The 13,714-nt window shown below is 37.4% G+C and overlaps 2 protein-coding genes across 5 annotated transcripts; one reads left to right on the top strand and one right to left on the bottom strand.

Moving 5' to 3' along the window:
• Nucleotides 1-142: 142 nt before the first annotated feature.
• eme1 (essential meiotic structure-specific endonuclease 1) lies at nucleotides 143-7,844 on the bottom strand. 4 transcript variants are annotated; one of them, XM_058794581.1, is made up of 9 exons: nucleotides 7,732-7,844; nucleotides 6,212-6,945; nucleotides 5,919-6,046; nucleotides 4,656-4,745; nucleotides 4,144-4,268; nucleotides 3,736-3,880; nucleotides 3,522-3,637; nucleotides 3,233-3,422; nucleotides 143-3,035 (listed from the first exon to the last, which is right to left on the bottom strand). In XM_058794581.1, exons 2-9 carry the CDS (start codon nucleotides 6,915-6,917, stop codon nucleotides 2,859-2,861), a joined length of 1,677 nt encoding a protein of 558 aa, XP_058650564.1. In that variant the 5' UTR covers nucleotides 6,918-6,945; nucleotides 7,732-7,844; the 3' UTR covers nucleotides 143-2,858. The 4 variants fall into 4 exon arrangements, with proteins under 4 accessions (XP_058650564.1, XP_058650560.1, XP_058650563.1 ...); XM_058794577.1 differs by having other exon boundaries at nucleotides 144-3,035; nucleotides 3,736-3,883; XM_058794580.1 differs by lacking the exon at nucleotides 7,732-7,844 and adding an exon at nucleotides 7,586-7,709 and having other exon boundaries at nucleotides 144-3,035; nucleotides 3,736-3,883.
• On the top strand, nucleotides 7,720-11,634 carry mrpl27 (mitochondrial ribosomal protein L27). Its single transcript, XM_058794582.1, has 4 exons — nucleotides 7,720-7,853; nucleotides 8,225-8,350; nucleotides 8,482-8,555; nucleotides 11,263-11,634. Exons 1-4 carry the CDS (start codon nucleotides 7,814-7,816, stop codon nucleotides 11,467-11,469), a joined length of 447 nt encoding a protein of 148 aa, XP_058650565.1. The 5' UTR covers nucleotides 7,720-7,813; the 3' UTR covers nucleotides 11,470-11,634.
• Nucleotides 11,635-13,714: the final 2,080 nt, after the last annotated feature.

The following is a 13,714-nucleotide window of genomic DNA, read 5'->3' as shown; positions in this document are numbered from 1 at the left end:
GTTATATTGCACCCCATAAACGCAATCAAGCAAATAAAAAAAGCAGTAAACCACCCCTTTAAATCATAAAAATGTAAAAATCAAAATGTACTAAAAGATTTTAAAAGAATAAAGAAGTATTTTATTTTACTTGCATGTCATGTGACCATTAAATGATATCAGCGAGCTGGGAACATGAATATGGTTTTAAATTATTGAAATATTAAAATAAAATCTTAAGTAAATTTAAGTAAATATTTTACATCAAAGGGGTTTGGATGACAAAAAGTCAAGAGTTGATCAAGCCAAATAATTTAGATGCCAACATGGAAATGTTGTGTGACAAACAAAATGATGCAAAGTAAAGTAAAATAAAATAATAAATAAATCCAGACTACATATTACTTGCAGGGAGCAGAAACTTGTGCAGTGCATTACTGTCTGCTGAGAGAAAGAAACCGTCAAAACTCAAGAGACATGAAACACTCAAAACATACAAGCTTATGTCACGATAACACATTTTGCATATTGTTGGGTCTGTGCAGTTCATGGTAATATTAATACATTTGTTCAGTTTTAAGAACAATCTGGCTACTGTGTTGGATCGAAATGTGACATTCACTAAAACATCAAGTTGAGAACAGCAACACTAGTGTGGATTCACTGGTCTAGTTAGTGTACAGACAGTGTGAAGCAATTCTGCCCTCATGTGGCAATCAAAAATTCAGCCAACCGACTGGAACAAAAAACAACAAAAATCCACAGTGAGAGAAGAAAACTCTGTACATATGTGCAGTCTAAAAAAAGGCTGGTAGGAGAGGGCAAGGTAGAAAACAAAATCCTGCAATAACAATGCAATGTTTTCCCTCTGAAGTTAAAAAGCCTCTAGCTCTGGCAGCGAAAGTTATTTTCTTGAGGGTTTTGCATCTCTTTTCCCACAAGAGCTGGATCTGAACACTTGAATCGCTTGCGTCTGATTTGCAAATGAACAAAAGAAAGGCAGAAGCGGAGCCATATAATGATTTATTTTTAAAGAGAAGCAGGAAACATTGATTGAACGCTGGTGGCAAAGAAACCAATACCACAGTGGCCGGCCTACTCATGCTCTGAAATAGATTGTTGGAGTCTTTGACATTCTCTCTTGTCGTTTTAGCAAGTGGCTCCAAGTGGATCGTGATTCACCAAGCACCAAGGCAAAACACACCAAGAGTGCAATGGAAGGATAATATCAGAGGCTTTGTCTTGTTGCCATATCACTTGCCTGAGGAAACGTGTTATTATTATGCCACTGTCAACGGAGGGCCAGCACACTACAGGTGGCATTACTGTGGCACAACCCAAGAAATTGGAAGTGCACCCACTCTGCCAAGAATCCGAAACTGGAACTGGAACAAAACAAACTCACAAAACCATAAACAGCACTGTCTGTGGCACTCCATCTTGTGTGGCGGCCGATAAGAAGGCGCATTTTTCCAAGAGATGAGCCGAGTTGAGAATATCCAGGGAAAGACAGTGACTAACAGCCCTGCTTTGCTTCCCACTCTATTGACTGTGAGTGAAGGTGGCCGACGTTGACCTACCGCCACTCCCAATCCTTATTAATCTCCAACAAGAAGCAGGAAGAATCCCGCGTGCACCACAAATGAGAAACTGCTACTCCACTGAACAGAAATACTTTACAGGGTGCAATCTATCATGTGGAGTAGTCATGACTCATATATGCACATTGCAGCTGAAGATATACAGCCCCTTTGCACTTACATAGATATTCATATTTGCACACATGCAGAGAGAAACTATTCCTCCTCCAAAACATTGCATTGTACTTCGTAAGTCGTAATATCCTACAACTGCTTTTTGTAAATTAAAGTCCCATTCAACCATTCACATACCACTGAAGATGTTAGCACTGCAGACTCTAGGTCATAAAAGCTATTATGGTCTGCGTTCAGAGTACATGAAAATTGAATTTCATACTATTCAGCTAAACAATCACTCCAAGGTGATCCCTTTTCAAGCTGCCGTAGTTCTGCTCGTATAATTCCCTTCGGCACAAGAACACACCTACTAGCCATAGTTTGTTATGCCATCCCTTAAACTGTAGAGGAAATACTGCCTTCAGGGACAGAGATGAAGCATGCAGCTCATCTCTTAAGCACATTTAACGGCTCGTTACCCCACCGCTCGTTTCAGGCAACACGACACTCCTTGGTCAGGTGCCATTCTCTAATGTGCTGGAAATGAGCCATGAGCCTCTACAGTCTTTAGACAGTAAGTACGGTGTGCTCAAGGGGCCATTTTGGTTCTGAAAGGAGCGCAGTAGTGCTTTAAACAGGAAAAAAGCCAAAACTGAAAACTGTTGCTTTTACAATTAACAGTGCCCTCTCTAGTGCTGCTAAAATATGTAAGCATAACATAAAGTGAATGAATTCTAAATGAAACAGCTTGGGTATGACCTACCGGTCCTAAATGCGTCCAAGAAATACCGTGCATGCGTAGCATTTCTGAAAATTTACTGCATTTCAGCTTCTGCCGTCCAAGGTTATTTGCCACTAGGGTGAAGTGAATAAAAAAACTCAAAGACTATTCCAGAAAAGGTGAAACTTTCAAGGTTCCCCCTTTAGTATAAAGAGGTACAGAAAGGTTTGGACCGAGGTCATTTGAGAAAAACTAATTCTGATGGAAGTAAAGTAAAATGGTGTTCAGGTACTTTAAGAAACATTTAATGGCAACGATTTATAGTACAAACAGACAAAAATATAACTTTGAAAATCTGGCAAATTCAGGCTTGAAATGAATAAAATATCTGAAAAGTAATAAATATCTATAACATAATGCTTTTGACATCTGTTCTCATGTGTACAAGGAGACAGAAGAACCTATAGAGCAGAGTCAAGGGGCCGATGGGCATCAAGTGACGCCATCAAAAGAAACAGCCGTTTGGAAAGCTCCGGACCAACTCTGCGGGTTGTAGATGTCACACCCTCTCCGCGACGAATTAGTATGTCTGCCAGCAGACCGATTTTTTCATGTTCCGATTTGCACCGTGCATATGCCTACAAGTAACAAATATACATTCAAACATGAGATCTTGCAACAAAAAAAAAAACACTAAAAGTCCTAAATATAATTATTATTTACAAAATAAAAAACAGTATATGCCAATATGTCGTTAATCCGTCTGCCTATAATAATTTGTAGAACACAATTTGTATTTTCTGTTAGGCACTTCATATTTGAAAACAGCTTTAACCTGAGCAAGAAGCCGAGGAGAGGGGTAGGCACTAAGTATAGCACTGGCCATATCAGGGCTGACACGGTTCAGTTGTTGTATTTGTCTCTTCCAAACTTGCAGAAGGCCGTTCCCTAAGCGGTCCACCTTCTGACCCCCTGCCCACTCACTCTCCAAACAAAACGTGAATCCAGTCTTCTCTCGCTCCCGCCTGGGAAGAATAAACATACACAAGTAAAAAATAAACCACTGTAGCTAAAGATGCAGCTGGTTGGAGAGCGATAAATATGGAAACTGGCTTCCCACTCACTTGAACGGTGCCTCGGCTACTGCTTTGGTAAGCATGGTAATATAATCAGTGAAGTCTTTCCAGGTAGAGAGGAAGCGAACCTGCACCCCAGTTTGCAGCTGCAGGTCTACCAAAGCCTGATGGACAGGTGAGGGAAAAAAGACAGAGTTGAAGCAGAGCACCTCAAATATGACCATGAATTTATATCGACTGCCAATGAGGTGGTTCAGCTTACCTCTTCCACCTGCACTCGCGAGACCTCAGGAAGCTGATTGATATCGTCTTTCTTTCTTCTCTTTTTCTGCCCTCCCTGAAGTCCCACATTCTTCTCCTCGCCCAGCACTGCCTCACGGTATTTCTTCTGACATTTTGAATTCTGGCTTCTTCAAAAGAACATTTAATGCAAAATTAAGCGATTATAAACTCTTCACTAATCTGTCATTTCAAATCTAACATACATATGCTAATGTTTGTTTTATGAGTACTGCTCAATTTATGGATAAAAAAAAAGAAAATCATGAACAAAAAAATATAAAGTATTAAATAAGTGTAACGCTTGTATATTTGTCAAAGCATTTAGATGAAATTTTAAATAAATTGGTCAAAAACTAAAACAATGTCTGACTCTCAGTAAGTCACTCACCTGAAGTACTTCTCAATGTCAATCACAACCAGACTGAGGGCTCTGCCTGGGTTCCTGCTCATAAGTCCTTTGATCCAGGCGGTCAGAGATATGCCACTTTCTGTCAACACACCGTTGCATTGCCTCTACATAAAAAAAAAAAAAAAGAAAGAAAAGCCCCACATAGAGCCCAATCAGGAGAGAAATCCCAAGGCTGTCAAAATTCTGAAGAAATGCATTTCTCAAAGTTTGAGCAACAGCATAATTTAAACAGCTTATGGATCATTTTTGACATAATTGAGAGGTGATCCTGTAATTATATTCATTACCCTTAATTGGTCTGACTCTTCTTGGAAAGGTCATATCTGCTAGTTTTTCTGTTGCCCTTTCAGCCACAAAACTCTTTTAATTTAAATTTTAGTTGGCACATCATACAAAAAGGGCACATCAAACAATTATCCTATTAATGGTTAATTAGGTCATTATAATGGTCCAATAGGAAATTGCACCATACCAGAACATAATGTGCCTACCTTGCAGTAGTTATTAATCATGGTTACAAAGTCATCCACAGGAACTTGGATTACAGTATTTGAGTCTGGAATGGACATCATCTCACCAGTCTGCAAATAAAATATTCAAATGAACTATAAAAATATGTGTAAAAAGATTTCAATTAGAGGTTCTCAACATTTTTGACTACAAGGCCCCCTTGCCCAAACCTCTGGCACATCTGATATAACAAAACAACTGAACAAAAACATATAATGACAGATTAATGTGGTACATCTTTTTTGGTTGTTGTTTAGAATCATATTAATATGATAGCGTGTAACTAAAAGCACATTTAAATACTTTTAAAATCTGTGTGAACCGGAAGTTGCTGCCGACTTTACTTCAGTATGGTGACGTATTTCTAACTGAAACAGAATATTAAATAGAGGGCAGGGTTTTTTCGTGCTCCTCCTCTCATCTCTCACTCACAGCAATCTAACTGTTGTAGGGGCATGGTTAAGCATATTCTGCCCATGCTGTCAAACTGAACTTTTAGACTTTATTGGAGCCCCCTAAAAGTTTATTCAAGGCCCCCAAGGGGGTCCTGGCCTCCGGGTTGAGAACCACTGGTAAAGATGTTCATAACTTCTACCCAGATATGAGACATCACACAGATATTTAAGCATCTTCTTTATCTACAAACATTAGATAAATCTTTATAGATCTTATAATGTTATATTCATATATTTGAAATTCAAAATGTCACACATTCATCATCTGTATCCGTGACATTCAACAGAAATCCCTTGGGTGACATATTGCACAACAGCAGTACTCTGGCAATTACATCACCCAAACAAAAATGATCGTAATTAATTGGATATTTAATTGTTCATGCTCATTTCCTGTATTGTAACATTTACTGGTAGATTACCTTTGCCATCATGTAACCTAACTCTAAAACATTAATAATAACACTGTTATTCATAATCTCATAATGAATAACCACTTTCTGTACTGTACACTATATTATGTTGTGATGCCTAAATTAAAAAGCATTTATTGACTGATATTAGTGTTATCATAGTGTTATATCATTTATAATAATATTATTCATTTTATAATATTTATTTTAAAAAAAGATACAATTTAAAATATCCAGCCATAACAGGAAAATAATTAATTTACCGAATTACTTTAACAATTTGTTTTGATCCCCATCTGCATCTCAAAGCAAATGACAAGGAATGTGGTTAAAATGTTTTCTTTTCTGCATTTGTATGTGTAGAGTGCTGTCGTGCCTGAGGGCAGGGTGAGCGCCTAGCCCAGGTGACACTACGAGGAAGAGACTGCTTCTCTATGGCACAGTTGCAGCCCATGGCATGCAGGGAAGTCAGGAGAGCGCCGCCACCTTCCAGCTGCAGTAGGCCTATGGGGAAGAGACAGTTAATCAATACTAATCCATTCAACAAATGCAGCTTAATACCTCATGCCAGTGCTTTTTAACAACTCGGGAAAAGTATCAAAGCACAAAGAGCCCTGAAAGCAACTGTGACAGCAAAGATGAGCACTACAGGCACACACTGCCACCTACCTGGGTCGACCGTCACCACCATGTGTTTGATGCACTCCTCTGGCCTTAGGGCTTTCACAGCATCAGCCAGAGCTTTCTTCTCCATCCTCAATCTCTCCTTCTCTTCCTGCTGATGCTCTCGCATTACTCTTTTCCTCAGGGCTTCCTGTCTGGCAGCCTCCACTTCTGCTGGGGTTTTCTTGCGTTTGGCCAGGTAAGTGCCATTCTCCGCTTCAGGTGGAGGTTCTTTTGTGAGGTATGGCGCATCGTTGTTTGAGCTGCACTGCCTTGTTATATTGCTACAGATCTTGTTACATTCAACCGGCTGGGCCTCGGGGTTGATATGATGTGCTGGAACATCTAAGGGGCGAGAACATCCATTGGAAACCGCACTGGAAGCCTGGGTCTCCTCTGCACTGATGGCTGCTGTACCCAGGCCAAGCTGTTTTTGTTTCAGTCTTACAGCTAAGGGAATTATGGCCTCCTCCTCCTCTTCGCTGTCACTACTGACCATCAACACATCACTTCTAGCAGCTCCAACGGAGCCGTGGACCTCCAGAGATAAAGCTGGATCAGCAACAGGAGCCATTTCTGAGTCTGAACTGTCTAAAACCACCAAGTTGGGCTGTCTGGATTTTGACTGTGAGAAATCAAACACAGGCAGCTCCTCTGAATCACTAGAGTCACTGTCACTTAGGAGGAATCCAGGTCTACCGATGTAGGTCATGCTGAGCTGTCATACAGAGATCTGCGGTCTGAAGGAAAGTTCAAATTAAAATTCAATTTAACACGCAGGGCTCAACAATACAGATTTATATATATATATATATATATATATATATATATTCAATAAAGTACTTTTCATTTTTATATAAAAATATATATTTTTTATTTTTATAATAACATTCACAAACTAAATATTATTTTATTCATTCTTTAAAAAAAAAAAAAATAATTATGAAAACTGTGCAGCTACAATTTAACTCCAAGAGAGATTAAATTCACAAACATTCTTTTGCTGGCACACGATGCTATACTGTCAATTGTTCATCAATTGTTAAACTATTATAACTTATGTTTTCAACACTACCACAAATCATTCTTATAGTTTCAGCAAAATATTATCTGCTAACGAGATATGATTTTTTTAAAATCAGCAGAATTCACAACAGTTTTCAAAACAATCACAGAAACAGGAAAAGGTTAGCATGTAGTGGATAAACTACCACAGTTTAAAACCAGTCCAAACACTAATAACTTAGTAGAAAAAATATGGTTACGTTAATAAAACACTTTTACATTAATATGTTGACCAATTAATGTTTGGTTAAGAGAAACAGTGCGATACTGAGCCAAAACCAAGAACTAGAACCGTCGCGTGTAGCTATTATTTACATTTGCACACACAAAGACAAAAAAGAGCAAAGGTTTCCAGCTCAAGACAGCACACCACATAAAACATCACAATACAAATGCTCATGTATCTTTTCAAGCGTTCTATTGCAGTGTTACATATCCAACATATTTCTCTTTCTACTCACGCTAGTCAGTGAAGTTTTGCAGTTCGCGGGTTCTGAAGGATCACGGGAGCGCGCCAGCTGCGTCACAATCACGTGATTCAAGATGGCGGCGCTTGCGTCCTTGATGCTGCAATCCCGAGTCTGTAAGTAGAATGACTATTTTTATCACTTTCTCGGATTGTATTATGAACAGTGCAAGTAAGACAAGAATAATAGGAAATAATTGAGCCCTTTCAGCGTTTTGTAATGACTGTGAGATGGCAGTAGCGTGCTGAGCCACCATTCCCTGACAGCACAGTGAGCATGTGTTAAATGTTGACAGCAACATCGACAGCATTTAAACAGTGATAAGCGAACTGATTTGGCTTACATTTTGATCGTTAAGGATCATGTTAATTTAATGCCCAGCAAACAGCTAACTTATATTAAACTGATGCCTTTGATGTGAATGACAGTTTCAGCATCATCTACTATGTTGCAGGCAATGATTTCTGTGTTCCTCTGGTGTTTGCAGGTATTCTGTTCAGTCAAACGCCAACAGTTGTACTGACGAGATTTGCTTCAAAGAAATCAGGAGGAAGCAGCAAAAACCTAGGAGGGAAGAGTGCTGGCCGCAGATATGGTTACAAGAAACAAGATGGTACTTTTTTACTATTTATGTTGATCTCATAGGAGGAACATGTAGAGATTGTGTGTGCTCTTACTGCGACTAGTCTTTATTATTCACCATGAACTTGCATTATAACATGTTTTGTCTTTCCTACTTTTAAGGGAACTTTGTACATGCGGGCAACATTCTTGCTACACAACGCAAGGGTCTAATGCGCTGGCAGCCTGGAGCTCATGTAAGATTTTTGGAATCAAATATTGTCTTATGAGTAGCTGTATTATAGCTATAGCTATAGCTGATCCCAAACTTTGAATGGCAGTATATATACAGTGCCTTGCGAAAGTATTCAAACCCCTTCCTTTTTTTTTTTTCATGTTTTATGTTGCAGCCTTATGTTAAACTGCTTTAAATAATTTTTTATTTTTTTCACATCAATCTACACTCCATGCACTATAATGGCAAAGCAAAAACAGAACTGTCACAACTTTGTTAATTTATAAAAAATCCTGAAATTAGTACATTGCATAAGTATTCTTAGCTGAAGCACCTTTACAGCCTCAAGTATTTTGGGGTATGATGAGACAAGCTTTGCACATCAGCATTTGGCAATTATCTGCTATTCTTCTCCTCACCTCTTCACCTCTCAGCCTCTGTCAGGTTGGATGGGGGCAGACGCACATTTTCAGGTTTCTCCAGAAATATTTGATTGGGTTCAAGGCCAGGCTGTGGCTAGGCCACTCAAGGACATTCACAGAGTTGTCTATAAGCCACTCTTGCTGCGTGCTTAGGGTTAATATTGTTTCTCACAGTCTAAGGGTCCTTTAGGTGCTTTTTTTTTTTTTTTTTTTTTTTTTTTGCGCAAATTCCAAATGTGTTTTCATGTCTCCACTGAGGAGAGGATTGAGTCTGGCCACACCGGCATAAAGCACAGATTGGTGAAGTGTTGCAGTGATGCTTGTCCTTCTGTAGATTTCTCGTATCTCCATATGATCATGGAGCTCAACTATAGTGACCATCAAGTTCTTGGTCACCACTCTAACCAAAGCCCTTCTCCACCAATTGCTCAGTCTGGCCAGGAGGCCAGCTCTAGTTGGTTGTTCCAAATGTCTTCCATTATGGATATTGGAGGCTACATGCTTATGTGAACCTTCAATGCAGCAGAATTTTTTCTGAACTCTTCCCCAGATGTGTGGTTTGATGCAATCCTGTCTCTGAGCTCTACAAGCAGTTTTATTTTTTACTGCAGTGCTTTGTCTTTGCTCTAATATGCATTGTCAGCCATTAGACATTTTATTAAGACGTGTGCCTTTCCAAATCATACCCATTCAAGTAAATTTGCCACAGGTTAACTTCACTCAAAGTGTAGTAACGTCTACAAGCAATAAGAATGCTCCTGAGCTAAATTTCAACTGTCCCAGATAAGGGTATGAATACTTATGCAATGGAAACATTTAAGCTTTTTTTCTTTAATAAATTTGCAATGGTGTGTGTGTGAGAAAGAAAAAAAAAGTTTAAAGAAAGAAAGTTTAAAGAAAAGCTTTAATTAATTAAATCATAAAATATTAAAATGAAAATAAATAATTTTAAAACAAACTCCCTTTCAAGGAAAGTCTCTTCACTCGGTGGCCATATTTGCAACGCCTCCGGGCAGCTCGTACAAGACCTATCTTAATGAATGAGGGAATCCTGAAATCTCAAAAACTACTCATTGAACTCGCAATTAAATTACATGTCAATTCAGCAAGAAAAATCTGAAATTAATTGCCCCATGAATGTTGTTTCTTATGCTAAATAACCTTTAAAAAGCTTATTTTTCAGGCTAGACCAGCCACTGTGCATGCGGAGGCATAATGTGCTTATACTGTGCATGTGCATTGGCTGGTCTAGTCAGGTTTCTATGGGGAAGTTGGCTCTTTCATTTAGAAGGTGGGACTATTCCTCCATATTGTGCGTTGCAGTTTCTCCCATTCATAAGTATAGGAGAAAATAAAACACTTACTAAAAAAGATGAAATATTTTTATTTGCCTGCATGCCATGTGATCAATACTCAACATCAAAGAAACCGTGGACATGCAAATGTGATACTTAATTATTGAAATATTTATTTTAAAATCTCAGGGGTACTTAAAGCAAATATATTTGGTGAATAAGGTTTAGATTAAAAAAAGTTTTGGAATGCCTGCATTACATGTAACTAAGAAATAACGTGAATATGTGCATTTTAGTTATTTTAGTAATTAATAATACATGGTTAAAAAACCTACAGAGTAATAATTTAAATAAAAATGAATGTCCATCAGTAGATGATGCAATGTTGAAACCCTTCTTAAACCTGAAATGATTTTTGTAAATCCAGTGTTCAAATTCTTTCACCACCTGATTAATGACTGATCTTTGTGTGAATGTCCACAAAACTGGGCTATATATACACATATAATATGTATATAATCGATAGGCTATTTTAGAAAGGAAAATTTAAAAGATGAAAAAGAAATTAGGGAGAATCAATGAATTATGAATACTGTATTGTTATTGTTTGAATGATATCTAATCATGTAATCCATAAAAAAAGTAACTGTAGTCTCATTACGAGTATTTTAAAATGTAATTTACTCTAATTAATTTTTGGAATCTGATTACATAATCCAGATTACATGTAATCAGTTACTACCCAGCTATATATATATATATATATATATATATATATATATATATATATACATACATTACATATACATATATAAAAAGTGTGTGTGTGTATATATATATATATATATATAAGTAACAGAAATCTTAACTTTATTGCATTAAATGTTTTTTTAGTTTTTTTGCGTATTGCATTTTTCTCAAAATCCTAACATTTTATTTCTATACAACTATTAAAAACTGTAAACGGACAACATTCCCCTTACTGGAAATCAATCTCTCATTGTCTTCACAGGTCGGTATTGGAACCAACAAAACACTTTATGCCCTAGAGGATGGTATTGTCAGATTCACCAAGGAGGTGTATGTTCCTCTGCCACGAAGTGCTGAAGCCAGGGATGTGATCCCAAAACTTCCCAAGGGTGCTGTTCTGTACAAGACCTTTATCAGTGTCGTTCCTATAAAACAGGAGAATAAATTTAAACTAGTGGACATGGTATGAAAAAGACTTTCTTCAACTTCAGTTTGATCTGGATCCTTTGGACTGGTAACACCCTGGAATATTTTGATGGTCTCCTTTCAAATGTGTCTAAAAATTCAGCAGTAATTATTTCATTTCTTTTTATTTGTACAGTCATGTTATAGTCTAATAAACATGTTTACCTAACACTGTGTGACTTTGTTCAATTCTTTAATATACACTACATAATTAAAACAAATTAATTTATTTTGCAATCTAGAAATATGTTCTTTTTTCTGTAAGTCCTCTTTAATAAATTCATCATTTGTGGAAAGCTGCAGGTAACCATGTTAAACGATGTTCATATTCCATTTTACCTTCATAATCTTCTATATTTTCGAGGGAAGCGAGATATTGAGAAATGAAATGAGAAACATGTAGGAAAGGACATTATTTTAGCCATCACAAATTTAATCATGAAAATTGTTAAATATATACAGGAGGAGATGGTTGGAAGGGAAGACTTGAAAAAGTAATAGGAAATGGAAGGAAAGGCTACTACATCTTGATAAAACGGAGACAAAAATTTTATTTGTAATATGTGTAATGATTAATTGTTCACATTAAGACCAGGATTGTTAAAATAAATAGAGTCCATTTTGCGTTCAAGTTGATTTAAAGACAAAGAGGACGGCTCAGTCTTTCAGCAAATCAATATAAAGTTACAGCTTTTAAGATCTGTTTTTCATGGAGCATTAAACAGTGCAAACGTCCTGTTGCTGAGGTGTTTTAATCTCCTTCATTGACTCCATCCATTCATGTTTCCTAAAATTCAGCTCAGCTTTAGAGTTTAAGGATTTAGACTCTCTCTCTCCTCTAAAAAACAGACAAGGACTATCTTTGTAGCATTTCCCTTTGGGCTCAGGGTGTTGTTCATGTGTATTAGCAGGATTAGGGGAAGCGAAGCCTGAGAGTATCCTCAGGTTGGAGGAAGCCAAGGAGAAATAAGAAGGATTGTACCAGTACTGGGTTGGAAACGGTGCCAGTTGTTGCACCACGTAGCTCCACTCTCACCTTCAATATGCGAGGATTAAATATGGAGTGTACTGACTCTTTCCAAGGACAACCACTCAAGCAGGTGCCACTTCATAAGCTTCAAGTTCAGAATGCTTTTTACAATGCAGATGTACAGAATGTTCAAGGAACCATCATTGTTTGGAAACTCTTTTATGTACATTGAAGAAAAAAGAGGTGATGAGATTCAATGCTAATGAAAAAGGATGGGGAATTGATTTAGAAAGTAATCAGAGATTCTGAGCAATGCTCAGTGTAATAATCTATCTGGCAGATAATTGTTATTCAGCCCCGAACAACAGCCTGCCACACTATATTTCAGGAGAAGCGAGATGCAAATGGTGTGTCGGAGCTAAATTTAGTATAAACGGTATAATCAAATACATCATGAATAATTTTAAAATTCAATTTACAAATAAACATCACTGAAATGTGTCTAATGACACACTGATGCAGAATTTGTAAGAAGGAAACAATGGTTCAGTTTTACTTGCATGTAAACAGTTTGAAGGTGTTAAAGTCATATTTGCACAACAATAATCCTTTTTATTGAAATGCTCTTCGGGACAAGGCCATTTAATTTGGATTCATCACCATGGAATTTTGTTTATAGCCACAGAGCCCTCTGGTATTTTTTCCAAACTTATCAAATATAAGATAATACAGAAAACGAATTAGAATATTATTGTTAAAGGGATAGTTAAAGGGATAGTTAACCCCTTTCTCCATATAAAGGTTTTTTTTTTTTTCTCCACATAATAAAAGTCAATGGAATAATGTTGTTTGGCCCCTAAAAAATTTTCAAAAGAAAGTCAAACAGGTTTGAAATGACATGACTAAGGATCATACAGTTTGCAGTTCTCAATGTAAAATTTAGATCCGGTAAGGTTTGGAGAAAGGTCACTGGAATCCAATCTGATTCTCATTGGCCTTTTTGCTGAAAACTATTAGATGCTGTTCCATTGTTCACCCCTGAAAGCTATGACCCAGTATTCAACCAAGGAAGCCTTGTTACGTCTGTCTGCTTTGCTTTGAAAAGAATGACTGTCAACCCCTGCTCTATCTACTCTGTTGCTTAGCAGCGGCTGGTGCGTCTTCCAATAAGAGCTTGCTCTTTCCCCTTTTCTGCATTTCCTCACTCTTATTTTCTGTATATTTGAATTGGAGTGGAGAATGACAGTGTGGCCTGGAGGAAAAAACAAGTATAAAAAAA

The sequence above is a fragment of the Onychostoma macrolepis genome, chromosome 12 (genome assembly GCF_012432095.1).
Source record: "Onychostoma macrolepis isolate SWU-2019 chromosome 12, ASM1243209v1, whole genome shotgun sequence".
Lineage (NCBI taxonomy): Eukaryota > Metazoa > Chordata > Actinopteri > Cypriniformes > Cyprinidae > Onychostoma > Onychostoma macrolepis.
Note: the sequence above shows the minus strand (reverse complement) of the source record. Positions and strands in the feature narration are given on the sequence as shown.